Below are 26,857 nucleotides of genomic sequence, written 5' to 3'. Positions count from 1 at the left end.
CTCTAACTGGTGGAGAAGTCCTAGTTTAGGGCAAACAAAATTGGGCTACTTTGATGACAGCAGGGGGTGGCTTTGAGGCTTGGATAGTAATATTTGGTGTCAGACAACCCTGGCAACCTGAGCAGTGTGTGTTTTTCAGCTGTAAACTACTTTCTCATGGTGCAATTGTGCCTATAATCTGAAGCACATGGAGATATTTGACCTTCTTAGTGTGTGCACACTGCCTTTCTCAACAGTGCTCAAAGTTATGCATACAAACACACACATTGTTCTGATCATAGGTCCCTCCAGTAATAAAACCCATCCCCTGCCCATCTGCTGTGCACCTCCAGTAAAAATATTTTTCTAAATTTACAATAACAGCCTTCAGACATTCCTGAAGCCCCAGGCCGGACCAAAGGGGAAAGCTCTGTTATCAGAAGAGCTTCAGTAACCAACATCCACACAGCAGGGTGGCCTGGTGGCTGCAAACATCCTATAACTGAAAGAGCTCATCTTTGAACTTGTCCATCATGTGACCCGACTGTGTCCTTGGGCAAAGCAGTTAACAGCATTTAATTTAAGAGTATAGGAAGCTTCGGCACAGCAGCACCAGGACTTGCGTCACAGGAGGCAATTCAAGTCCGCAAACGCCCCTGACCCTGGACTTTGAAAGGCTTCATATTAATTTAAATCAACACATCCCTTGATGTGTGTTTGGTCAAGAGCGCTCAGACACACCTGACTGCTTAATATATCCCACAGCAGCGCTCCCACATGCAGCTGGATGGGGTTGAGTTACACAGAGCAGGATCAGCAAACTGAATTCTGTGCCTTAACTCAAAGTGTGTGACGGCCCTCGTGGTTACTCTGAGGTCAGGGGCGAGGTTTGTAAGAGAGTGTGCTGCAAAGGGAAAGGCCTGCAAGACACCAGCATTAAGTAGTAACAGCTACTCATTTATTGAGCAACTAGCACTGTGTCAGTCAGATGAGAAACTATATGCTAACATGTTTTTCCTAAACAGAATAAAGTGAAACAACACAGCGACCATCTCTAATTTAGAGTATGTGTCAGTCCTTCAAAGAGCGGCACAGTTTGAGGACACAGACGGCTCCTTGATGCAGTTAATGTCAGCATGAAAATTTAATTTCGTCTGTAATTTATTATGCATCAGTACTATTGGCTAACAGCAGGACAGTATATGCTAACAAAATGCACCACTCAGAGCCATGCCAAATGTGTCAGAGGGAATCCTCTTGATTTGTTTTTTCCCTGAGATGCGAGCATAAAATTTTAACACATTTCCCAACCAGCCCCATCTGGACTGGTCATTAGACAGCCATGCCCTCCTTTCCCTAATACTGTTAGAAACTAGCTGGGTCCTGACCAGGTTGGTGTATGCTAATAGCTATTATATGCTACCAACAAACAGAGTTAGTACTTCAAAAACTTTCAGTTCACAATTAAATGTCTATCAGTGTTTTTTGACTTGTGGCTCCGTGTTGCAGTAGTTAAGGCTTCAGGCCACCAAAGATTATTGGGGAAAACTGTGAAATTCGGTAACCAGGGAGTGGGTACAGGAGGTTGCTGGCCAGGTAAAATCGATCCATAATCCACATTGATCCATACGATGACCTGTCTGCAAACGCTCGCCATTTACTCTCCGAGCTCCAGAGAAAGGTGTGGCTTTCTGCTACAATCAACACAATTCAAAAGGTACATCACACCTTTCACAGTTTCACAACTGCTTGATGTGTCGTGTTTTTGTGTTTCAAACTGTGGGCAACCAGGTCAATCTGCTAGTGGCCAAAACAACTGCAAAGAGGTTTTCATTGCTGTACTACAAACCTTTTTGCAACCAATTTCACTTAGTGACTGATAGGAAAGTCCAGCGCCAAAATCCAGTTGGGGAATACATATTTATTCCTAATGACTGGTGATTGTCAAGGCGTCACTGGCTGGTCTCTAGACTCCTGTGATTGGGGCCTAATATATATGCCTTACACACAAAAGATTACCATTTTCAGACCAGAAGGAGACACAAACCCAGCCTCACAAGCCAGTCATCTTCTATTGCAGGTCCCAAATTCAGATAAATGAAAATGCTGCATCAGAATGGCATCCAACATCTAAAATATATAACAATAAATCTGTGCCAAATCAAACATGTGGATCCAGCTGTTGTGGTAAAGTCTTCAGAAATACTTAAAAAAAATCTGAGCAGTTTGAGGCATAAATGAAACTCTACATGATTTTCTCTGTAGCTGTGCACACACGTAATGATGGATAGACTGAAAACCTTGTGGCGTAGATGAAAATATCACAACTAAAATCATCATCCAGGAACCACAAATACAGGTAAAAAATGTCACTACAATCTGTAAAATATAACCATCAAATATAAATTATTCTTTACTCGACTGACTTTACTAGGCTGCTCTTGGAGCTCGTGTATTTGTCCTTTTTTGTCGGAGAATGACAAAGTCTGGTCTACTTTTTAAAGAAAACAGGGAATACTCACTTATCCTGGATTGTTGCAGTCAAAAACTTAAAGGATGAATCACTATTCATTAGTGAATAACAATTCTAAAAACTACTACACACCGATCTCTTTCACACATCGCTGTCATCTTTACATCATCCTGTGGCAAGAAACAGCATCTGGTGTGCGTTTGTGTGCGTAAGTGAGTGAGCGCTTTTGGATATGATTACACAGCGCCAACAGCTACACCCCAACTCGGAGACACGCTTCCAAATCCCAAAGTAAGGCTGACACACATACACACACACACACACACAGACAAAATAACACAGTCAAGCAAGAAGAAGCCACACCCTGTTTTCACAAGATGTAAACCACACTGATTCACTGACACACAGAGAGACACACGGCCAAACGCTCCACCCTGACACATAGACAAACTGCTCGTAAAGTATCCAGCCAATGTGTGTGAGTGCAACCAGAGTCAGAGAATATCTCTCAGAAGTTTAAGGAGGAGAAAACAAGCTTATACACAATTATTCACTCGCTCAAAGTCACCTTCAGATTGGCTTCTGTTTGGTGGAGTTATTCTACTGTTTCATCTAAAGTGAAAAGGTCAAAAAAAGTGGAAATCGCATCAACGTAGCTTCAAACACACACACACACACACACACACACACACACACACACACACACACACACACACACACACACACACACACACACACACACACACACACACCCATATAAAAAGAAATGGACCAAAACTCACCCCCTCTGTCTTGTTGTGCCTCAGATCTTTTTGCTTTAAAGCAAATGTTCAAGGATGAAGACGAAGAAACACGGAGACCTTAAGAGTGTGAAGGAGTGTGTGAGGTGAAAGGAAGACGAGACGAGGGAGGAGGAGCTGTTTGGCTCACTAGCAATCCTCTTAGCCTGGTTATGTCATGGGACCAAGCTAATCCTACCTTCACTGACTGACCCACACACACACACACAGAGGATGACCATCCAGCAGACTGACCACCACCAATACGCACAAAAACAGTCTATGACTGGCTAGCCGAGGCCTAACCCAGATATACAAAGCAAATGTGCAGTTTGTGCTGAAACACAATGGTTTGGATGGTTCAAAATAGCTGTTAGTGACAAATTAAAAGCACCAAACATGAGGTCAGTTGCTCTTTTTACTGCATGACCTCAAGATAACAGGATAAGGCATGCTGGCAAAGCAAAACATGGTTAGCTGAAGGACTGACTCAGGCTGGTGACAAAAGACTAATTACCCTTTTTTTCTCTTTGTGAATTTATAAACAGCAATTACAGTGTGCGTGTATAGTGCATGTGCTGTGTTTGTGTGCTCGCATGGTTGTTCCTGGTAGAACAGTTCAATCATCACTGTCACTAATCCCCCGGCTAATCCGCTGCACTACACACACAGACAAATACATACACGCAAACGTGCACATGCATTGTGCTGTACGTGTGGGAATACTGGCTCACAAAGACACACTCATACAATTACTTCGCTGCGACTACGGGGTTTATTTTGTATTCCTCAAATTAAATGCTATTAAGGAAAGTTTAAAGAGCCAGATGTCTTTTATCCTTCGCTGACTGGGATTATTTCTTGCATTTATTTTGAAAGTCAAACCCAAAAGCTATCAAAATAAATTATAGGAACATTTCTGCAAACAGAGGGTATGACTAACCAAATCCACCTTTAAAGCTCACCAATAAACACTTAGTGTATCTCTATTGGTCCATGCATGAAACACCAATATGTGCGGTACAAACAAGCTTGGTTAACCCTTTTAGATTGCCAGATATCCCTTTAGTTTATGGGTCACATTCAGTCCAATCTGATCTCAAGTGGGCCGGACCTGTAAAACTGCTGCATGATAACCAAAGTGTCTTTTAATGCTTACATCATTTCTTCATCATTTTACAAAAACAGCCCGAGTAGTTAATTTCAGCAGCATGTATTATTACATTTGCAAATCACAGCGAATCTGCAAAAGCAAAAACATGTTGACTTTGAATTTTGAGTTCTAACCATTTCAGATCTAGAATTGACTTTCCAGATATTTCTATGTATGCAAAAGACTGCTGACATGACATCACCAGGAGCAGCAGTGCAGCTTATTGAAAAAACAAACAAATGAGAATAAACTGCATTTTCCATTCTTGCAAAGACATCCAGGTGACCTTTTGACCCCCGGGCTGCATGTTTGTCACCTCTGTGCTAGTATACTTTACCTTTACAGGCCACGATTTCCCTCCTTTTCCAGTCGTTGCTCTTGCCACAGTTTCTAGCAGTAAGCAGAATCCAAATGCAGGACTCGCAGACAAAACAAAGTAAATGAAAACTAACCTTCAATTAAGTCAACAAAAATAACACTCCAAACTCTTGGAAAGAGCACACACAGGGCATTAACACACACAAAAACAACAGGAAACTGAGGCTATATACAAACACACAGACATGCAATCAATGGAAGAGGAAACAGGTGGGAAATGGGGCACAGCTAAAACTAATCACATACAAAAGAAGTAAAACTAAATACAAAACACGAGAGACTAATCATGACGACGAAGAAGATGCGGGAGAAGATTAATAACTCAAAGAACGCAAAATCCAAGCAAAACACAAAACCTTAAACAGAAGCTAAACAAGGAGAAATAACCTGAACCTCACAATGACAAAACCCACAGGCCATGATGGCGCTATGCCAAACTGGCTGCAGGTTAAACCACAGACAGCCCAAAGCTGTGGCCTGAAGAGGCCGTGTGCTATCTGGAATCAAGGAAGTCATAACTGACATGGATGGTCTCAAAGCTGTGGATGTTTGTTTGTGTGCTGCAGCTCTTCACCGAGTCCTCATCTTCAAATTTTATAACAGAGGTGTTTTGATGAAATTTTACAAACCTGAACCTAACGTGGAGCTTCAGAGGAACAGAAACAATCCCAGTTTAATAAATCAGAATATTCTTTTGGTGCATGCACATCAGTATGAATCCTGCAGTTTTAGAAATAAAACCTCTGATATGTCATGCTTAAATAACTGCATGATATATATTTTTTGTAGTTACATATACAAAACATAGACTGTGTGTATAAACATGCTGTAACTGTACAGAATCAAAATCTCAGGAGACAATGAAAGCCTGGATGTTGAGGTTGAGCCAATTGGAGATGCAGAACGTGGCCTGTCGTGTTCCTCATGTGTGTGTGTGTGTGTGTGTGTGTGTGTGTGTGTGTGTGTGTGTGTGTGTGTACCAACCTTGTCATTAGCACTTTCTGCTGTTGCTGCTGTGGTCCAGCTCTGCTCCAAAGGCTGCTGACTTCCTGCATATAAATGAACAATGAAAAGAAAAGTGTGCAGAGATATTGAAACAGCATATTAAAACTGGACCTGGGTGTGCTGAGCCCTGTGACCTGGCAGACATGTGACTGACACACACAGAAACAGAGCCTTGGCCTTAATTAACCACCGAAGCGCGCGTGTTCGCCTTATCGCAAGGATAAACGAACAGGATGTGAAAATCTGCTTTCTTTTCCCGTCCACCGCATACTAATCATTATTATTATTTTAACACTGTATTTTCAAAATAGAGAATATTTACAGCAAATACTGAGAGAGAAAATCCTTTTTTTGCACCCAAAAAGAAAAAAAGGGATCCACTTATCTGTCCTTATATGTCATAATTAATTATTATGACATATTAATATCTTCAGTTGAATGTAAGCTCTCCTTTAAGGATGTCAGCACTAGGGATGGGTACCGTCATGGCACCGGTTCTGACATAAACGGTAGTAACCAGACCGAAAAGCAGCGCACATTTCGGTGCTTTATTTCGGTGCTTTTTTTTTCCTGAGCTGTGATACACTTTAGATTCTAGCCAATCATTTTACGTTTCCGAGGATAGTAGGCGGGGCCAGGTACGTACGTTCTTTTAGAGCAGAGCTACAGATTAAAAATGTCCAAGGAGGACCGGTCAAAAGTCTGGCTGTACTTCACAGCAAAATATGCAAACTCAGCAGCAACAAGTGCTTTAAGCTGATTGTGATACTGTCAAAGGAGGTAACACCTCAAATCCGATGAAACACCTGGCGACGCATAGCGTTTTTTTTAAAAGCCCAGAAATGCGCCGTATTTGATAGCTTGCTGCGAGACCTCACACCGTGCACATCTACTGCGGGTGGGTTGCCAGTTATCGGAGCCGGAGCAACATCCCCCAAAAACCCGAAGAATAGAGTCCTGGCCCCTAGCTCTGCCAGTGTAGCAGAAACAATGACGGATGATGACGGCAGCAGCAGCCGTTCTTCTCTGCGTGAGTAGCTTAATGTTGTTCGTGTGTAATTTACGTTGAGTAGGCTAACCACGTTATTACATTAATGCATGTAAGGTGAACTAGCAAGCATCATCATAGCTACATGCGGCTGTCTTCTTGTTTGATGGCAGATGCTCCCTTCACCCTGGCCAAAAAGGCTAAAATGACCAAAGAAAAAGTGGAAAACAGTTAAACTTGAGAGGTTTTTGGAAAAAGTTTGTGTTTTTTCCATTGTTTAAGCACTGCTTCCAGCCAAGAGTGATACCATATATGCCCCATAGCTGCAGAAAAGGCTAACATTGTTATCTTTTCACAAAAAAACAGCTGAACATGAGAGGTTTTTGGACAAAGTTGGTGTTCTCCATTCTTTAAGCACCGGTTTGAGCACCGTTTAAGCACCGGCACCGTTTCAAAAGTACCGGTTTGGCACCGGTATCGGATAAAACCTAAACGATACCCATCCCTAGTCAGCACATAGATCACTGGGCAGCCCCAATAAAAATTGCCCAGGATCTTTACAAACTTTACTTTTTACAACTCCACTTATCTTTTAACTACATATTTCCAAAACTTGGAAATATAAGGGCATTCCCAAAAACAGTGAATACACATTCCTAGGGGGTGACCTGTTGGAATGTATTTGATTCACCACAGGACACCATATTTTCCATGTATTATCTTATATTGAATTCCTTTATTTATTACTTAGAAATAAGGAATGGGATCATTTACACTAAACCTCCCAAATATCCTCACCATAGGCTTTCTGTAAATCATCCTGAGAACATTCCCAGCATTGTGATTATATTATTTCTGCAGGATGTTGTAAAAACCCAAAATAAAACCTTTATTTAAAGCAAACTTCACAATAATTTTCTATGGAGCCTGGAAGTGAGCAGGAATCCTGCGACGTCACATAGTGACAAATTTGAAGATATGCATAAAAATCTTTCTGAGGAAGGCCAAAGGTATTTTGAAACTGGGCAAAGGTCATAAGTTTGTTATTTTCATCAAACAGGTCTGCTGTTAGTTTGACACCTTTTCTGCACCAGGATCCAAATACAAGCAGGGAGAAAATCTCTCTTGCTGAGAGGAGGTGTAATGTGGGTAACTAAATCCTTCCTACCAATTTATGTCTGTTTATATCTCGCCATCTTATCATTGTGTTTGGAAGAATTGGATTGTCTTTCGTTTTGAAGCTGGGTTTATTTTCTACATGTAAGCTCTCCTACTAAATCAAAGGCATTACATCCCCATTTCTCAAAAGGAGTTTAAGATAACAGTAAAGCCACTCATGGATGAGCCTGCCATGACATGCCCAATTATAATGTCTAATGTTAGGGAAGGATAAACCTCTGCAGAGAGCTGCACAGTCTTCTCCCTTGCCAAATAAATTTAGAAAAGTCTTTTTCAGTCTCTTTTGCTATCTTAGAAATATATAGTGGTAACAACTGAACAGAATAAAGTAATCTTGGCAGGATATTCATCTTTATAAGAGTTATTCTACCCATCCATGAAGCTGTCAGATTCATCCATCTTGTAAGGTCCTTCCTTTTTTTTTTTCTTTTTGCACTCTGGTCAAATTGTGCCTCAAGAAGGTGTCAATTCAGAGTCAGTCCAGAAGAAAGGGGAAACAGATGGATGTGAAGTTTTACTATAAAACCAACTGGCATTGCTCTTGATTTTATCAAAGTTAATTTTATAGCCTGAGATCCAAAAAAGATAAACCCCCTGACGAGTGAGGCTCTTATCGCCCAACTAGCTTAACCAATGTTGACGGCAAAACTTTCCCCAAAATCCTGGTTAAAAGATTCGAGAACTATCTCCCTCTCTTAGTTAAATCAGACCAGACTGGTTTAGTTAAAAACAGAGCACCTCTTACAAACATGAGAAAATTATAATTATCCAGTTTTCTATAGTGAATAAGATACAGGAGCTTATTATGTCCATGGGTGCAGAGAAGGCTTTTGATCGGGTAGAGTTGCCTTATTCATTTGAGGTCTTAGAAGAGTTTGTACTTGGAGAGGGCTTTATCATTTTTGTCAATTTTGGTCATAAGAAACCATAATAGTACAACAGCACTTCAAACAGATTCTGTGCAAACAAGATATTTTTTTGCATGCTGATGATGATCCTCTTCATCTCTACAAATCTATACTCATGTTAATGTTGATCATTCAACATTTTTGGATCTCTTACTAATACCTTAAAATAACTTAATTACATGTAATTATGTAGCTCTGTATTTATCTGTTTTTAATCTATTAATTGCAGGATTCATCTTAGATCTACTAAGATAATAATAATAATGGATTGCATTTATATAGTGCTTTTCGGGGCCCTCAAAGCACTTTACAATCCCACTATTCATTCACTCACATTTGTAGCCACAGCTGCCCTGGGGCAGACTGACAGAAACGAGGCTGCCATATCGCGCCATCGGCCCCTCTGGCCAACACCAGTAGGCGGCAGGTGAAGTGTCTTGCCCAAGGACACAACGACCAAGACTGTCTGAGCCGGGGCTCGAACTGGCAACCTTCCGGTTACAAGACGAACTGCCAACTCTTTGAGCCACGATCGCTCAAAGAGTTGAGCTCAAATGAGACAGGTTCAATCTGGGCTAATCCCAGGCAGCTCCAACTTTCACCTCCAGCCAATAAAGCAGCCACAGCAGCACTCCCCATTCAATAAAGTAGTTAAAATTGTATTTAAGCACCAGCAGAGAGAAAGTTCACATCAAGCAGATCAATAACTAAATATACTGTGTACTCTGCACTTTGGTTTTCACCGTGGGACATCGATCCATCAGTCCATCCATAATCTGACTCTTATCGCGGGAAAGCGGTCTGAGAAGAAATGCTCAGACCTTCCTTTTGATGTAATCACTCCAGAAGTGTCAGGATTTCCTACTCAGCAGACATGCTGAGACACCTCACCTCAGAGGGATCCAGGAGGTATCCTAGTCTGATGATGAGCTATGGCGCCCTTTGAGGTGAGGAGGGTTGCTTCTCTGGGTTGGGAATGAATGACTGCACCAAGTGGTGGAGTTTAATACAGATATCTAAAAATAATTTGGTTTTCTGAATGCTAACCTGAACTAACGAACTGCTTAATGAAATTCTAGTCGTCTTTCTGTGATACTCACAGCCTGTGCATGCATCTTGCAAACGTTAGCCTATATCCTTCTTTCAAACATATTTGTTTGGACCATGGATGTGACCAAGCACACATTGGTTACATCCATCACTCATATACAATCTGTGCTGTGGGCCATATTGCTTCTATTAAGTTACCTCTGTTCCATTCAAATAAGACCAGTTTGCTCTCCATGGACGGACCAATAATTTTTAGGTAATGTGGATTAATTACAGAAGTCTTGATGATGGAAAGTGATATCCTTGCACAGGAAGTGCAAACTCACCACAGGCACCTTCAATAAGGCACTGAGGGCAGATGAAGCTAAATTAGCCTAGGAGCAGGTAATGCATTAGGGTAATGTGATGCTCCAGTCCCTGGAGAGCTATTGGCTCATTTAAGAAGCTGTTTTATTGTATTAGGTGCAGAGCCAAACACAAGCTGGCAGCAGAAGTGTGGGACAGTTTGGCTGCCGCAGGGGGCTGCACCAACAAATCCATCCCTTACAAGCACAGATGATGTTACTCTTTCTGTAGCTACGTGCGCTCACAGCTCAAAACCACATCTGTACTAAAGAAGCAGGCGGACCACAGGGAGAGAGAAGCGCTCCACAGCAGCAGACCAAATGAGCTGCTGTTCTTTTTATGTTACCACAGATCTCCTGGCATATGAACTGCGACTGGATAAAATCTGAGATCCAGACACCATAATGAAAAAATCTCAACAGACACGAGAAAGCTTTAATGGGCTGAGCCAAGATGAAAAAAAACTTGGTGGTGATTAATTCATTTTTCTGAAAAGACTTCACAGCTCGCTAACAGACGATAATAATGAGATTCTAATGAATGATAATTGAGCTTTTTAATGACTGAGGGGCAAGACGGGAACCAGCAGGTGGTGAGGTTGTCCCGTCCCTGTGGGGAGCACCAGACGCAGGCACAAAAACACACCAGCGCTACAGTGACGCCAGTACATGCCTGCTGATGAATGCTTTGGCCGGTAACTCTCAACAAACGTTACACAATCGCTCATTCGTTGATTAAGAAGTTTACGGGGGAAAATCGGGTCATTTCGCCTGCCTGGTTTCACAAAGTTCTTCTTTATGGCTGCCAGCACATCAAAGAGTTGTTTTGGCAGAATATCGCCTGGCGTTTCAGCAGCATTTGTCTGCCCCCTCGCCGTCACACCCCTGCCATTATGTAACTCTAATCATCTTATCTGGCTAATTACTGACCGAGACCCTGAACTCACCTCTAAACCTCATGCACAGCACTTATACCGTGTTTTTCCCACGTTCTCTTCAAATAATACCCCCAAATCCTTTTTTTTTTTGGTTTAACACCAACAGCTGGATATAAACGTAGTTTTTACTGAGCGCTTTAATGAATTCAGTGTGTATGTGTATTTGTTTTGCTGTACCTTGTGTCCAGGAAGGGCAGTGTCTGAGGTAGAAGCTGACCTCGGGCCTCCTGGCTCCCCACTGCTGAAGGAGATCCAACAATAACAACTCCTGAGGGAGAACTCGCTCTGAGAACAGACGAAGGGTGAGAAAACATTTGACAAAGATCCCACTAATTACATAACGTCACACTATTGTGTTATAGAGCTAGAAAGAGATAATTCAGAATTCTTACTTTGTTAAACAGCACATTTACAATTTTATCAGGTCGACATGTATAATTTCACTGACTAGTTTCAAAAAATTACCTGTGCACGTCGTGTACGGCCAAAATTGTCTATAAACGTATCCTCCACACATAGATACTGTAAAATATGTCTTTTTTTACAAACTGTGCAAAAGCTCCTTATAAGAGAATGAATAATCTTTGCTTTGGAATAATGAATAAGAATTCAAAATTGCAGCTGTATTGTTGTTGGCTGTACATCAAGCCACACATGAAAGGTTTGCAACATATATGCAGCATATGCAAGACAGCAACCTATCACCATTGTCTGCACAGTGACAGTGAAACGCACAAAACCCCAAACCTCTTTCTGAGTGGAGCGGGGCTTTAAGGATTTATTTTTACCCTTTTTTGCAAATGTTAGTGTGGAAAAATGAAGCCAGAAAAAAACCCAGAGAATCAATATTTTCACAGTGAAGTAAGCCAGCTGTGCCCTTGAGGCACAGCCTGTTGTCACGCACCAACACTCGGCACACAATTTATGCCGCCATCTATTATGTGCTGCTTTACACAGACACTCACGAAGACATGGTGTAGTATTAGAGCCGTTTATATCCTGTCTGGCCGCTCAGTCACATCACAAAGCCGCACAAACGCACCGCCGTTACTGCGCAGGCTTCACCGCGTCGACAGCTATGACTGAATGAATGTGGGCCACGCTTTAATGGACGCCCTCAGTGTGTGAATGAGATGGGCTGGTCTATTCATATAGTAAACTTGGAGCACACAGCACTCTTGATTTCACAAGCTGAAGCCGCAGCATACTGTAGGTCTGACTCGGTTTATAATTAGCTTCACAGCAAGTGACTCAGATCTGAGTTACGCCGTGTCGATTATCCTGTCTCTTAATGCAAGATTATAATCATGCAAGTGCTCCGATGCTCCAAAGACAGACTGCCAGTAGTAATTATATGAGCTGGACTCTTTATGACGAGTGTATGGATAAAGAGATGCACTGTGAGAATAGTCCAGTCCCGTTCAGCTAATTTTCTAGATGTAATATCCTGTCTTGTCTTGGCTGATTTCTAACTTTGGTCAAGATTTCTTACTGATTATGATTATAAGCCTGGGCGCCTCCAGGGTGAGGTGTTCAAGGGCACGTCCCACTGGGAGGAGGCCCGGGGCAGACCCAGGACATGCTGGAGAGATTATATTTCTTGGGTGGCCTGGGAATGCCTTGATGTTCACTCGGACAAGCTGGAGGTGGCCGGGGAGAGGGAGGTCTGGGCTTCTCTGCTTAGGCTGCTGCCCCTGTGACCCGGCCCCGGATAAGCGGAAGATGGACGGATGGATTATGATTATAAGTTAACAGAAGATATGAATAGCGGGTTGTTTTAGGGATACATTAGGGATATCCCCTCTCTTTGACATCACTGAGGCGAGAGCAGAAAACCTGACTTAAACAGAGCAGAACTGAGCTTACAGCTTACTGGGGTTATTTGTACTTACACTGACCTCCTTATTTGAAAGTTTGGTTTTAATATGAGCATCCACCACCGGACCAGAGATGTGACAGAATTTAAGCACCTAAAAGGGCCACTGACACTGATCAAATGATGCCACTTTTCAGCTCCGTGTGTGAATCTGCAGCTGCTGAATAATGCATTCGGCGTCTCCACTTTAAAGCTTTCATGAAGTTAATGTCTTGCATTTGCAGCATGTGCTGCTTTCCTTAAGTGATACTAATCAATAAGCATTATCAACCAATGAATGGACTCACCATGCCCGTTCCATACTTCAGCTAGGTGACACTCCCCCTCACCGGCCTCTTTGCAGTACTCCACCACATCGATAACTCTGGTCGCTGGAGTGACAGGGACCTCAGTTAGCATCTGCTGGGTGTCATTGAGGTAAACTGTCAGGATCACCTGCAATCAAAGAAAAATCAGGTTAATATCACTTAGATATTATTTTATATGGACTCAAACTCAGTAAGATTGTTTCCTATGACTCACTGGCTGGAATCAGATCACCAATCTCCAAATGCTGATTAAATAACTAATTTATCAGCCATATTTAAACTCTTATTTTGAAGGAGTTATTGTGGCTGGTAGCGATGATTACATTCAAAGCTAAAAATCCCAGTATGAAGTCAAGACCACCTCTGCAGCTGGATTTCATTATGTGCAGACAACAGGTGAGTCAGCTGTGATATTCAAGTGAAAAATAAATTTAATACAAAAGTAATGTATTAAAAAAACAACACATCTTAATGTTGGGCGATATGAAGGTGACCAAGGAGCAGGGGCAGATTTTGTCCAACAAAAGCATGATATAGTCCTTCATCCATGTCATCACAACACTGATCTCAGCTTAATAACCTCACAAAATCAATATTGTGAGGTCTCACTTTGAATCCTGAGTTACTGTTTTTCTTTGTTGTCTTTTTCTTGTTTTATTTTGGCGTTTCTTTTCTTTCATTTTTAATGTGAGTTTAATGCGTGTCTTCCCGTCTTTCAGTGGCAGATTCTCTTTGTACTCCATGTGAAGTTTTTTTTAGTGTTATAATTCTGTTTTCTGGTGTTTGCCTCTGAATACTCTTTGTTGGGTTTGCTTGTCTGATATTTATGGACGTCCTCTTTACTTTTTGGCCCAGTAAAGACTGAATCTTTAATTTGTTTTCGAATCTTGTCCTACTCTATTAGTTGTGACACATAACTGGTTGTACACAGAGTAACACACACGGCCAATTCTCTCTATGACAATGGCAAACCCAGCCTAATCCATCCATCCATCAATCCTGCTTATCCGGGTCTGCGTCGCTGGGGCAGCAGTCAAAGAAGAGGTATCTCCTCCATCTTTGCCTGTGGGTCTCCACCAATTGGGACCTGCCTGAAACACCTCGCTTAGGAGACATCGGGTCAGATGAATGACCTCAACGGGCTCTTTTTAATGTGGAATAGCAGCTCTACTCTGAGCCCCTCCAGAATGATTGAGCACCTCACCCTATCTCTAAGGGAAAACCCAGACTTTCCCTGGAAAAAGCTCATTTCTGCTGCTTGTATCCATGATCTCATTCTTCTGGTCACGACCTAAAACTTGTGGATAGGTGAGGGCAAGATCATCTTTACTACTGCTGCACCAATCTGCCACTTCCTCCCCAGGTCACCAATCAACAAGACTCCAGATCACTTGAACTCCAACCAGGGTGGGCACTCCACTTTGTTCCAGCTGAGAACCGTGGGCTCACTCTCATTTTAGTGTCCGTTTATTTCTGTTAACATAAATAGAAAAAGCACTTTATGATTTTAAAGGTGATCTGCGGAGTACTGATCCCCTCTCAATAATTTTGTTATCAAATCCTGTATATTCTGCAGCCAAAAGATTAAAATGTCAATCAGAAAAGGACATCCTGTGTTATCGTCAGTGATGTCACTGGTGATGTCACGCCAGATAGTCAGCCGGCAGTCGAAAGATAAATTTAGGGTAATCTGGGATAGGAGTGCATCGACACACCACAGCGCTCACAGATACATATACACTTTTTAATCTCAGTGTTGCTTTTTCTTTTTCTCTCACACACACACACAAACACACACAGTCTTCCTGTGCAGATACTACAGTATGCACACACTCAAAGTATACTCTGTACACTAATCCTCAGTATTCTATATACCTGTCCCAGATCATGTCAAGTAATCTCTGGCTGCATGCAGACGGACAGAGCAGAGACACGGGCTCTAAAGCTTGGATTAGACACACACACATACACCCACGAGTAAACTCCTAAACCCTGCAAACACACCAGGGGTTTTACTCGTCCACAAATCGTTCAAAGTAGGCTAATCGTGGCCTCAGAAGCGCTGTTATGTTTTTCACATGGTCAGAAACATCATTTGTTACACTCACGGGGTGCCGGCTGCAATAAAAGAACATCAAATCATCCAGTGTGCTTTTCTCCTTTAAGTGATTTAATAAAAAAAGACTACACAAAGCAGACAAAGACGAATGCAGTGCAAACACGCTGTCGGTGAATTTCACTAATAATAAATGCTGTATTTGAAACACTGTCTGCAGCACATTTTCTTGTATTTTGACCTTCGAGTGACTGAGTGTGATCACTTATTTATTTACATGTGGCCCTGTAATGTTTTTAATTGTGAAACTGGAAAGTTCGTGGTGTGAGACAATCTGTTTCTCCTAAAACTTTGGCCTGTGAGGGATCATTTATTTCCCAGCATGGCCTTTGGTTTTAATGTCATTTATTGGTAATTAATCAGGCGTCTCATATTAACAGTTATATCTTTCAGATCTTTTAGTAATCTAAATATTTTAAGCGTGTCTCGAGAAATTGTTTCAATTATTACAAATCTACAGTCTTGATGTACAAAGGAAAGTCAAATGAGGGACCGTGCCGAGTGATACAACACAAACATTATAAAAAATGAGGCAGGCCTTTATTGTGGCTGATCAAAAGTCTCAAATACAAAAGTCCAACCAGAACCAGAATCAAAAGAACACTGAATATGCAGAAAAATCAAACAGGAACAAAGCAGCAAACACAGACAGGAACATAACAGATGCTTTGATAAAAGACAAAGAGAAGATGAATTGATTGATGAGCCTTTCTGGAACTAAAACCTCACTATTGCTCATCTGAACTCAGACTTTCCTGAGAAGGGATGCAAAGAAACCAAAATACAAAGACCAAAGACAGAGTGAGGAACTGAGAGGAAAACACTGAGGGAACCAAGTCTACAGCAAAGAATAAAAATCAAAGCCATAATGTAAAAACAGTAAAATACTGTAGGTGAGCTTCCTCCAGCTCATCTATGGTGCTAGCATCCTGCAATACACGATTCACTCAAGCATAATTTAAAGGTTTAAATGAAACTGTATTTTCTGTTAAACAATCAGATCAGGCTGGTCTAAGCAAGTAAGTTGTATGATTTGTATTTTGTATCAAAATTATTTCAAACCATAACAATTAAAGGAGATCTCAAATTCATCCTTTAAATAAATAAATCAGTTTATTTGCTGAAGCAGTTCAATCGCATGAAGGTAAAGCTGAGCTCTCGGATCCCTCACAGGCTGCCATGTTAACCAGCTGCGTTAAACCTAAAGGCTTGGACACGATGAAGAAAACAAACACTGTTTTGCACTTCGCTGATGTCGTCCTGCATTAAACTTTCCAAAAGCTTCTTCTGGGTTATTATGAACACTGCATAAAAACACGAGCTGACGCGTACAATAGAAAGCTTTTTACCTCCAAATTCTGTCCCAGCTCTGTCTAACATACTGTCCTCACATAACTCCTGCATCCAAACTACAGTCTTCTTTTACAGTTTACCTGGAACTGAAAACCTTATTATGGTGTCAAACTGAAGCATGAAAAGAAAAAAAGATTTTGTGAGCCACTTTGTTAAGAAATATCTAAGTTTCATGATATCGTTTCACCTCCCATGTAAGAGGCTTCTTCATTTCTAAAAAAGTCCCAGGTACCATATATCATACCTACAGCCATGTTATAATAATAGCGCTGTATTGGATTGTAGATTCACCATTTGGTAGCATGGCTACAAGCACAATTTGGGCACCTGTTGCTGACCATGTCCATCCCTGTATGACCACAGAGCTTCAGCAGGATGATGCACCATCTATCTGTCTGTCTGTCAATCTTGTTAACATGGAGATTAATCTTTGTGGAATTTTTCTGGCACCTTGTTGAATCTATGCCACAGAGAATTAGGAAAGCTTGGAAGAAAAAAAAGGAGCCGGTCCAACTCAGTACAAGCAAGGTGTACCCAATGAAGTTACAGGTAAATGTGTATCAGTGACACAAAGCAAAAGATCACAAACCAGAAATTCCAATTTTCTATTTTGCAGCAGCACATTTATGTCCTAACTTTAACTCTATACTTTGTGCACATGCAGACCTCTAAAGTTAACAGACCTTTAGTGACTTTCCTAATGTCAGCAAGCATTTAAAGCAGAGTCAGCCTGAAACCAAAAGAACTGACAGTCAACCTTTGAATAATAATAAAGTTCACGGGGACCAGAACTTACTAGGAAAACCACAATGTAAAGATCAGGAATAAAAGCTTTAGTAACAGAACTCACCGTTAGAATAATAACATAAACCCAAACTAAAAAAATGTTCATCAAGAATCTGAAACTCAAAAGCACCGTGACAGCATGTTAGGATCAGTAAAATCACTTGTACTAGTGCTCACTGATCATGTGAACATAATGACCTCACAGTAATGACAGTTCCTTCCTGGCTATCAGTGACTGAGACACACAGAGGCAGATTGAGCTGTAGTTCCTGAAATGCCTGTGGGGCTGAATGGAGTGACTCGGGCTATTTTCAGCATTAGAGAAGGAAAAAACAGAAAGTCAGATAGAGGAAGAGTGAGCCAGGGTGACAAACAGCCCGTGTTAGTGTCTGCAGGAAACAATCAATGCTCGTTTTATTAGTCATTTTAAAACAACACGTTAGCCTCTATCAGGGCCCAAAACTCAAGTACAGAAAACTCCGTCCAGACCTTTCCTAGCAAAAACTAAATAAAACTCACACAACTAACTTCATCATGTTAGACTGAGAAGAACATATATGAAAAAGCAAAGTAGAGCTCTTCTCTCACTCACCCACTGTTTGCTTTTCCTGGTTTGGAGCTGCTGCTTCTTCTTCTTCTGTTTCCTGCAATTACTCAGTTTGAAGTTTTCAGACAGAAACACCAGCCGCTCCAAAACCAGCCCCCAAAAACGCCTCATTGGAAAATCACTGAGCAGAAGCACACACACCAGCGTGTGTACACGTGTGTGTGTGTGTGTGTGTGTGCGTGCATGTGTGTGTTTGAGAGCGAGAATGAGATATATAATTGATGGTGTCAGACAGAGAAGGTAGTGTGTCTGTAGGTGAGAGTGTTTGAAATGTACGTGGAGCAGGGAATACAAATGTGAGAGAGGGTGTCAGTGAGGGAGGAGGGAAGGGAGTCGGCTTTCAGTAAATATAAGGAGAGGGGGTGAGGAAGATGAGCCATAAGAAAGGAAAGGCCAGACTCTGTTCGTGTCTGTTGTTGGGAGTAGACCGTGAGCTGATATTGTTATATGTTCATCATACATCTGGCATGACGGGGGCGTTTCTATTTTTTTGTCGGTGACTGAGTCAAAGGTTTGACTGTAAAACTCGGACGCTTGTCACCATTCAGTTTTAGGTAAAAGTTTAGTTCTTCATGATAAAAGTAAACCAACTTCCAGCTGCTGTGAAAGGCTGCAGTTGGTTTAAATACAACTCGACCTGACGGAAACAAAACAGAGCTTTATTTTAAAGAACATCTGTTAACCACAGTCATATAAAGATGATGTTAAAACAAAAGTAACAAAAAAACAAATCAAGTAGCTAGATGCAGAGGACAGGAAGCACAGGAACATAGATGATGGAGCCAAGAAGGAACACAGACAACAAAGACCATCCCTGATTCTTGTCCCTCTCATCGTGGATGCAGGTGGAGGAGGGGAGCAAAGTACGAGCGGGGAGGACTCGAGACATCGAGACGATGGTATTTGGTACAGCTGCATCACAGATAGTTTTGTTTTAGATGAATTAAAACTACAGCTGAATTTTATAACCTCAGGTGTTGCACTATGAATGACATGTTTTCTATTTAGGACAATGTGATCAAACCTTTTGTTTTTTAAATCATGCACACAGAAGCAGAGCAAATCAGAAGATGAGGAAAGGATGAGGTCACTATGTGACTTTGTTCCACGTTATAAATTTCTCATTTATGAGCTTTTAATTTGACTTAATTGCTGTAATTGCAGTAATTCTTATGTCTAATGAGTAAATTATTGCGTATTAGGGAAGCATAAAGTCTATCACTCACTGTACTTTTCAGCTAACTGGTTATAAAAGAACAAAAAGCTCAACTCTGTGAGTTAACCCTCTCTTGTAACACTCTGCTATTAGCCCTTCCAAGCATATAGCTAATAGCTCTTCCAAGTTTTGTCAATTGTGATTCACGTGTCAAAAAAAACTATCACGTGGCAACAGCCCAGTGCATTTAGGGATGTAGACATGGTCAAGATGACCTGCTGATGGTCAAACAGAGCATCAGAATGGGGAAGAAAGGTGATTTAAGTGACTTTAAGTGTGTCACGTTTAGGGGTGACAGACAGGCTGATCTGAGGATTTCAGAAACTGCTGATCTGCCTGGATTTTCCTGCACAACCCTCTCTAGGGTGAGAATGGTCTGAAAAAGAGAAACTATCAGTGAGCGGCAGTTCTCTGGTTGAAAATGCCTTGTTAATGCCAGAGTCGGGAGAAAAAGACCAGAATACTTCAGGCTGAGAAGAAGAGAACAGTAACTGAAATAACTTAGTATAGCCAAGGTATGCATGAGAGTATATCTGAATGCAGAAGCAGAAGAGCACACAAGGTGCAGTTCCTCTCAGCCAAGAACTGGAAACTGGGGCTACAAATTTTACCATAAAGACTGCCTGGTTGTTTCAGTCTTGATTTCTGCTCCAACAATTGGATAATTTTCAAAATTTGTCATAAATGACTTGAAAGCATGGCTCTATACTGCTTTGTATCACCTGTTCAGATTGGTGGTGTGGTAATGGCATGATATTTTTGACAGACTTTGGTCCCCTTGGTACCAACTGAGCGTCATTTAGACTCCACTGCTTACCAGAGTACTGTTGCTGGCCATGTTACCGTAATCCCTTTATGGCCACAGTTATCCTGGTGCTAGGTTATCTAGGAAAACACGCCATTTCACAAAGCTCAAATTATCTTGAACACGTGTAAATCATAGATCATGGATGTGTGGCTAATTCATCTGCAGCAGCTGTGTGATCCTATCACCTTGTTGAATCCATGCCATGAAGAATTAAGGCGGCTCTAAGGCAAAAAGGAGGTAAACGTTGGTTATAGCAAGGTGTAACTAATAAAGCGGGCAGTCACAGTTTAATGTTTGTTGAACAATTACTGCAAAGTGAAATTTTTAAAAAACCTCAACTTAAGAGAAACACCTAAATATAACAATGAAACCACACCACCACCTAATAAACTACAAATCTGCAGAAATATGAGCGTATCTGTATTATTTGAGCTGTGGTGTGGATTGAAGCTGTCCAGCAGCAGCAGTGGTAAAGCTGGAGGGCAGAGATTAGAGAGGCTGCACTGATATGCTGCAGCATGACTGCACTGACACACACACACACACACACACACACACACACACACACACACACACACAGATAGGACACAGAAGGTACACTGGCAGAAGAGCTTCACCCCTCGCTCTCTGTTCCTGTCACACAAGGTCACATGTTGGGTGCATGTGCTCAAACACACACAGATACCCTCTGTCTCTGCGGCAGCTATTGGCAGAAAATCAGTACACAGTTCAGTAGAAAAGAGACGTTACATTAACATGCACTGTGACTAAATCTACTGTTCCTCCTGTTCTTGCACACGCGTAATCAGAAATCTTCAACACAGATTATTTATCATGTGACTCTGACTGATATTTATGCCCCACAATCCTTTGCAGCTGCTGCCTGAAGACACTTGAGCCAGACAGTGATGAGTGAGAAGGACTTTTCTTGATTAAAGAGTTATATTCAGAGATACTCGAATTCAAGTGAAGAGCATCATTAAGACGTTTCATCAGTCACACGTGTCATTAATAGATAAGTGGAAAGATTAACTTTTAATCACATAGCAGGCAGTGTTTTTCTTATAAATGATAGCAGTCTGCAACTGCCACGTGTATTATCAGGGCCTTCAGACCAACGAACATCTACTATGAGTTTGGATTTAATACACAAAATGTTTGTCCAAGTTCCTAAAGAGGACAGTGATGTACAACCACCTACAACATACAATACAGGCACAGAACAGAGACAACCAGGCTCTCTCACACCCACTTTTCCAACCATTCGTCCATTACAGCTCTACAGGAAGTACGCTGACTGCAGTGTGCATGTTTGCACGTCACACTAAGGCATATGAGAAACCACTGAGGCATGTTTATCAGCTGTCACCAGCTGTCCACTAGAAGGACAAGTGCTTACAATAAGTTCTTAAACAGCTACAATCATTCAGTGAGCTAATACCGTGTAAACTGACTTGTGTCTGTTTGCAAGTACTGCATGACTGAGTGTGTAAATATCAGAATATTTTAGTATGTTTGTTTAAATAATTTTATGAACGTACGTACATCCAGCCACAGGTTCACCTTTATTTCAGCCTCTAGATGATCTAATGTACCAATGTGTTTCTTTAAAACAAACAAGAAAGTTACAAACTTCATTATTTCTTTGTTTAAAATAATGAGGAAAAAGTAAAATTCATCATACTAGGATAATAATAACCCAAAAAAGGGAATTCCATCCTCCGTTACCTTTCAGTTAACCAAAGTCAGGTTGGGGTTGCAGCAATGCTTTTCAGTTCCTCCTCGGGGAATCCCAAGGCTTTCTCAGGACAGATGAGATATATAATCTTTTCAGCAGGTTCTGGGTCTACCCAGGGGTGTCCTCCCAGACGTGTATGCACAGATAGTACGCACCCAGGAGGCATGTACATGCTACCTCAGCTCCTTTCAATATGGAGCAGTGGCTCTAATCCCACCAGATGTTCTTGACCCAGTGTCTAAGGCTGATCTCAGGGGAAACTGCTAAGAGTGGACTGCTAAGAAGAAATCGTCACCTTCCAGCTCAGCTCTCTCTTCACCACAGCAGGCCAGTTAAATGCCTGCATTTCCACACTAATCCATCGCTCCACCTCATGCTCCCCTCCCCATTAATCGTGAATAGGATTCCGAGTTACTTGAAATCCAGCCTCTCTTCCCTATAAAATCTCTAAAGGATCAAACTCACTTTGGGGATATTTAATCAAACTTGGAATCCACCACTTGAGACAATAAAACAGACCTCACACTGCAGCTGATTTAGCTTTGGGGCCATCAGTCTATGACCAAGCGACTGGTGGTGAGGGAGCATGACTTCTTTGCATGCCAACAACCAAGAAATAGCCTGGTCCACAGTCCATGTAATCCTCCTCATCATCTTTTTCAAAGAAGCTGAAAGTTCATATTTCATTTGAATCTAGGCCTCGATGGTTCAGAATGCCTACGACATATAAAGTTTCTACAAAGACGGCCTTGTATTTACAGACTGTGAGTCTGTCTTTCACCGCATTAGTTGTATAACCAAGCATAATGGCCGTGTCAGGAAGTGTGTCATTTTCCTGTGAATTATGTAACCAATGTGACTGGATGATGTTTGGGCTGCTGTTGCATTGCTGTTTTGAATGATGATAGACTGTGTTGGGGATGTGGGACTGTAGTGTTCCTATATCTGCTCTACCAGTCGTTCATGGAGAGAAGTTCTCCGGGGAGTGAAATGGTTTGCAGGTGGTTCCTTTCTTCAAAGTTTTGCACCATTTTCCACTTTTTTTTCTGCATGTCCTGCGACTGCTTCTGCTCTTACACTGTTGCCTCCACCTTAGATCTTTCTGGTCTAGGAGCTTAAATTAAATCAGGAAGAAGATCTGAGAGCAGCTGGTTGCAGCAGCCCACACAACTTAAATTAAATTTCTGTGATATTTCAAACGACAGTGCGTTTACTTGTTAATCATGAATCATGAAAGGATAAATCAGCCAACGTGGGTGGGGAGAAAATTTGGAAAGTGTTGCACACTGAATAGAAAATAGCTCGGCCCCTCCAGAGAGGCAGCTTCAAGGAACACCTGCTGTTAAACTGGAGGGATTTAAAGCTTTAACTAGGAGATATGGAGCAGTGCTCACTGAGGGCAGACTGATGACATATTTTAAGCTAACTCAAAAATACAATTAAGCAAACCGTTAAAAATGCTCCAAAAGGTACCCAGAGCACAAAACAGACGTAGAGATCTAGTTCAGTGGCTTCCATTAGCAACGTGAAATCTAACAGACAGCAATTAGCTACAGCTGCCTGTGTCAGGACACCACGCCCTTAAATCCAATATCCAGGTGAATGAAACCATGTAAACAGATGATGTAAAGATGGAAGTAGCTTCCACGTCTGTATTCTCTTTAAAGGCCAACAGGGGGCGACTCTTCTGCTTAAAAAAGTGATTTCTGTTTGGATACATAGTGACTTTGATAACAAAGTCACAATTTGAAAAGCTGAGAACACTGCACACTCAAATCTCTCAACTCTTAGAACCACAACATCAATACACAGTGAAGTGATGGTGTGATGTCTGTCTATCATACAGTTTATGGTGTCCTTCAGCCACCTGTAGACTTTTTAGACAGGTAGGAAACTATCTGCAGAGGCTATAACCTCTGCAGATAAAACACTTTTGTTGTAAAGTTGGAGATTTTAACCACAGACCAGATAAAAGAAGCTCCATGGAGCATCGTGGTGGGTTTCCTTTGTTCTTTTTAGCCAGAAGTTACCTGATATGGACGAATGGCTGGAGTGTTAATTTATCGACTAACGCAAGCATTCATAAACTGTCTGGGTAACTTAGGTAGAGGATTAATACAATGCTAGGATTTCACTCACTAAAACTGAAGCACGCAGATAATTCAATACAAAAATGATTTCAAAGGCACTAACACCATAAATATAGTGAGAAAGTCCAGTTTTAGGATTCAAAGTAGTGAAGATGAAAACAAGAAATTGCTAATCGGCTCCAGCTGCCTGTCAATGAATGTGGCCACGCCTCTAAGGCAATTATCTAGGTGAAGGAGTGATATTAAGAAGGTGCCTTTATGGATAGGATTAACCTGTCTGTAAAGGCCAAAACCATTTGTGGTACCACCTGTAAATGTGCTTGATATGGGTTAAATATGTAAATTCGGGTGGGGGACTCACTCTGGAGCCAGCCTCAAGTGGCCACTACAGGAACTGCATGTTTTGGCATTTTAACTCAGACTGTTCTTTAGCTCTGGAGGTTGCTGCTTGGTTTCATTGCATCCAAAAATGTTTCCTCTGGTTATTAAAGGTGTGTTGCGCTTAAATGAATAAAGCTTCTAAATAAAAAAAAAGCAAGGAGCATAAACAACAAATAACAAAACAAAAAATTAAAAAACAAAAAACAATCCCAGAGTCACACCAGCCTCCCTACTGCCAGATCTTGGCCTCTGTGTATGTGTGTGTGTGTGTGTGTGGGGGGGGGGGGGGGGGGGGGGGAGTAGGCCACAGTGACAGCTGAAGGTGATTTGTGTTTCAGCCACCCTACTCTCACTATCCACACCCCCTCACCCACACACCCACAGAACAGTCAGTACCGTCTCTATAGGGACTGTGTGCATTGAGTAAAACATGAGCTACCAGCTCAATGAGAAGCAAAACAATTCTCACACTTGGGGGGCAATACACTGCTGCTGTATTAATAAATCATTTATTTTCATGGACTTTCTTTAGTCTTTCTTTTTCTACAAAGTCTATGCATAACAACTTTTCACAAAATACCACAGTTATTTGACTAAAATAAATAAATACTCCAAAGCAAAAAGCCACTTGATCCATTTACAAATATTTTCACCAAGCTTAAAATGTTGTTTTTTCCAATCCAGACGTGATGTATTACAGACATTAGCGACGGACAATGCTAAATTTGCTACTGGTAAAAATACACGAATAAAGATAAAATAATATTTAGAGCCTAGAGCATTTCAGGTGTGTCTCTGACACTTAACTTAGATCCAGCAGCACTTTGAGTTAAATTCTAACATAAACGTCCTAAACCAATAGAAATGACTCTGCTCCGTGACGTTTACATGTAACTTCTGTCACCAACATGGCACGCCTACAACATGGCACGCCCTCTCTGTATTTACCATTACATTTTAAGTAAAGACATGTTTTTAAGGGGAAGCTATTGAGCTTTTTCTTATACTCTGTCCTTTCAATTTCATATTATAAGGTAAACAAAAGCGCCAATGGTTACTATGTCAATATATGAGTCTGAATCATGCAAAGCTACTCTAGTAGCAGCATTTGAGCAAAAATATGGCGCTGTAAATGAGTCTTTTAAGGTAAGAGTATAGGTTTTCTGTGCTAAAGCTTTGAATAAAAATTCTGAGGAAGATGCAAAATTTTTCATGAACTTCAACATAAAATAAAGTAAATGAGAGATTGTACGGCGTTTGTAATATTTCTGTAGCTTCGCTATTCGTGGAAAAAGAAGATACTGACGGCAGTGCTGCCGGCTCTGTACCCAGGAAAATATGTGCCGGCTGCTCAACATTTCAGAAGAAGTTGCCAGATGATATCATGCTCTGTTTTGAATTTGTTGTGTCAGTCTTGTGAGCTGCCCCTGTTTGGAGACACGAGGGCAAAAGAGCTTTAATTGTCAAAACAATACAGTGAACAGTGGCTGGTTTCCAGAACAAGCTAGGAGATGGTGTACTTTGGATCAAAGGTTAGAGAAAGCGCCTGAACCGAGGTGGAGGACTGGAAATTCAGGGTGAGGTCAAAAGTCAAAGTAGCAGGCTTCTATGCCTCTCTTTCTCTGCCTCGCTCTATAGAGTAAACACTTCTGTATATCTTCAGAGTATTGTCTGGAGCTGACAGCAGCCACAAAGAGGTGTAGTGTTTTCTGCCATGTGTCATGTGGGAGAGAGAGAGATAAAGAGAAACGGGAATAGAGGGAGGAAGGACGGAAGGGAAACAGGAATACTAATGTCCACCGATTTCAGGGTTGGTAATTTGAGACTTTTTCTCTAAAAGATGCAGATCAACACAAGCACGAACGCAAACATATATATACATTAACTCTACTGTGTGAATGGAAACATAACATTGGTCGGGACCTTCAGCAAAGTAGATGAAGCAGATGATGCTTTTAATAGACAGTGAATGGAGGTGGCTACTGTCACATCACCCATTAAGTTTGTGAAGTCTCATTTTCAAGCCTCAAGATGGCTGTTTTCGCCATCACTATCTTGGTGTTTTGAAAGCTGATACCAAAAGCAAAGGGTGGATCTCATTGGCTAACGGCTTGTGCCACTGTCGTGATGTTTGAAGTGCAAATATAAATGCAAATGCAAGAAGTGCAACGCTATCAGTGGACCAGAAAAGAGCAGGATGATGAGAAGACTCTAATATTATGCCCCTCGTTAGCACACGCCCTCTGTAAAGCACCTACCCGTTCCAAAATGCACTTTTTTATCTTTTCAGGGATTATATGTTCTAGAACAAAATGTGAAAATGTGTCAAGCTGGTGCTAAACACAGACCCCGCTTCAGGCACCTAACCAAAAACCAGCACAAATGGACCTGGCAGTACAAAAAC

General features: G+C 41.5%; 1 protein-coding gene across 5 annotated transcripts in view; it reads right to left on the bottom strand.

Moving 5' to 3' along the window:
* The window catches only part of LOC113011648 (apoptosis-stimulating of p53 protein 1-like), a 56,168-nt gene that overhangs the window by 27,309 nt on the left and 2,002 nt on the right, over positions 1–26,857 (bottom strand). Inside the window, exons 1-4 of one of the 5 annotated variants that reach the window (XM_026151255.2) lie at positions 18,206–18,489; positions 13,338–13,485; positions 11,352–11,459; positions 5,747–5,811 (exon numbers count right to left, since the gene is read on the bottom strand). In XM_026151255.2, the coding sequence (XP_026007040.2) occupies positions 5,747–5,811; positions 11,352–11,459; positions 13,338–13,485; positions 18,206–18,331 (447 nt within the window). In that variant the 5' untranslated portion in view covers positions 18,332–18,489. Of the gene's footprint in view, positions 1–3,234; positions 3,360–4,721; positions 4,850–5,746; positions 5,812–11,351; positions 11,460–13,337; positions 13,486–18,205; positions 18,490–26,857 lie in introns of those variants that run through there. The other 4 variants (XM_026151256.2, XM_026151257.2, XM_080293996.1 and 1 more) reach the window with 4 other exon arrangements.

Source organism: Astatotilapia calliptera, chromosome 19 (assembly GCF_964374335.1).
Source record: "Astatotilapia calliptera chromosome 19, fAstCal68.1, whole genome shotgun sequence".
In the NCBI taxonomy this organism is placed as follows: domain Eukaryota; kingdom Metazoa; phylum Chordata; class Actinopteri; order Cichliformes; family Cichlidae; genus Astatotilapia; species Astatotilapia calliptera.
Note: the sequence above shows the minus strand (reverse complement) of the source record. Positions and strands in the feature narration are given on the sequence as shown.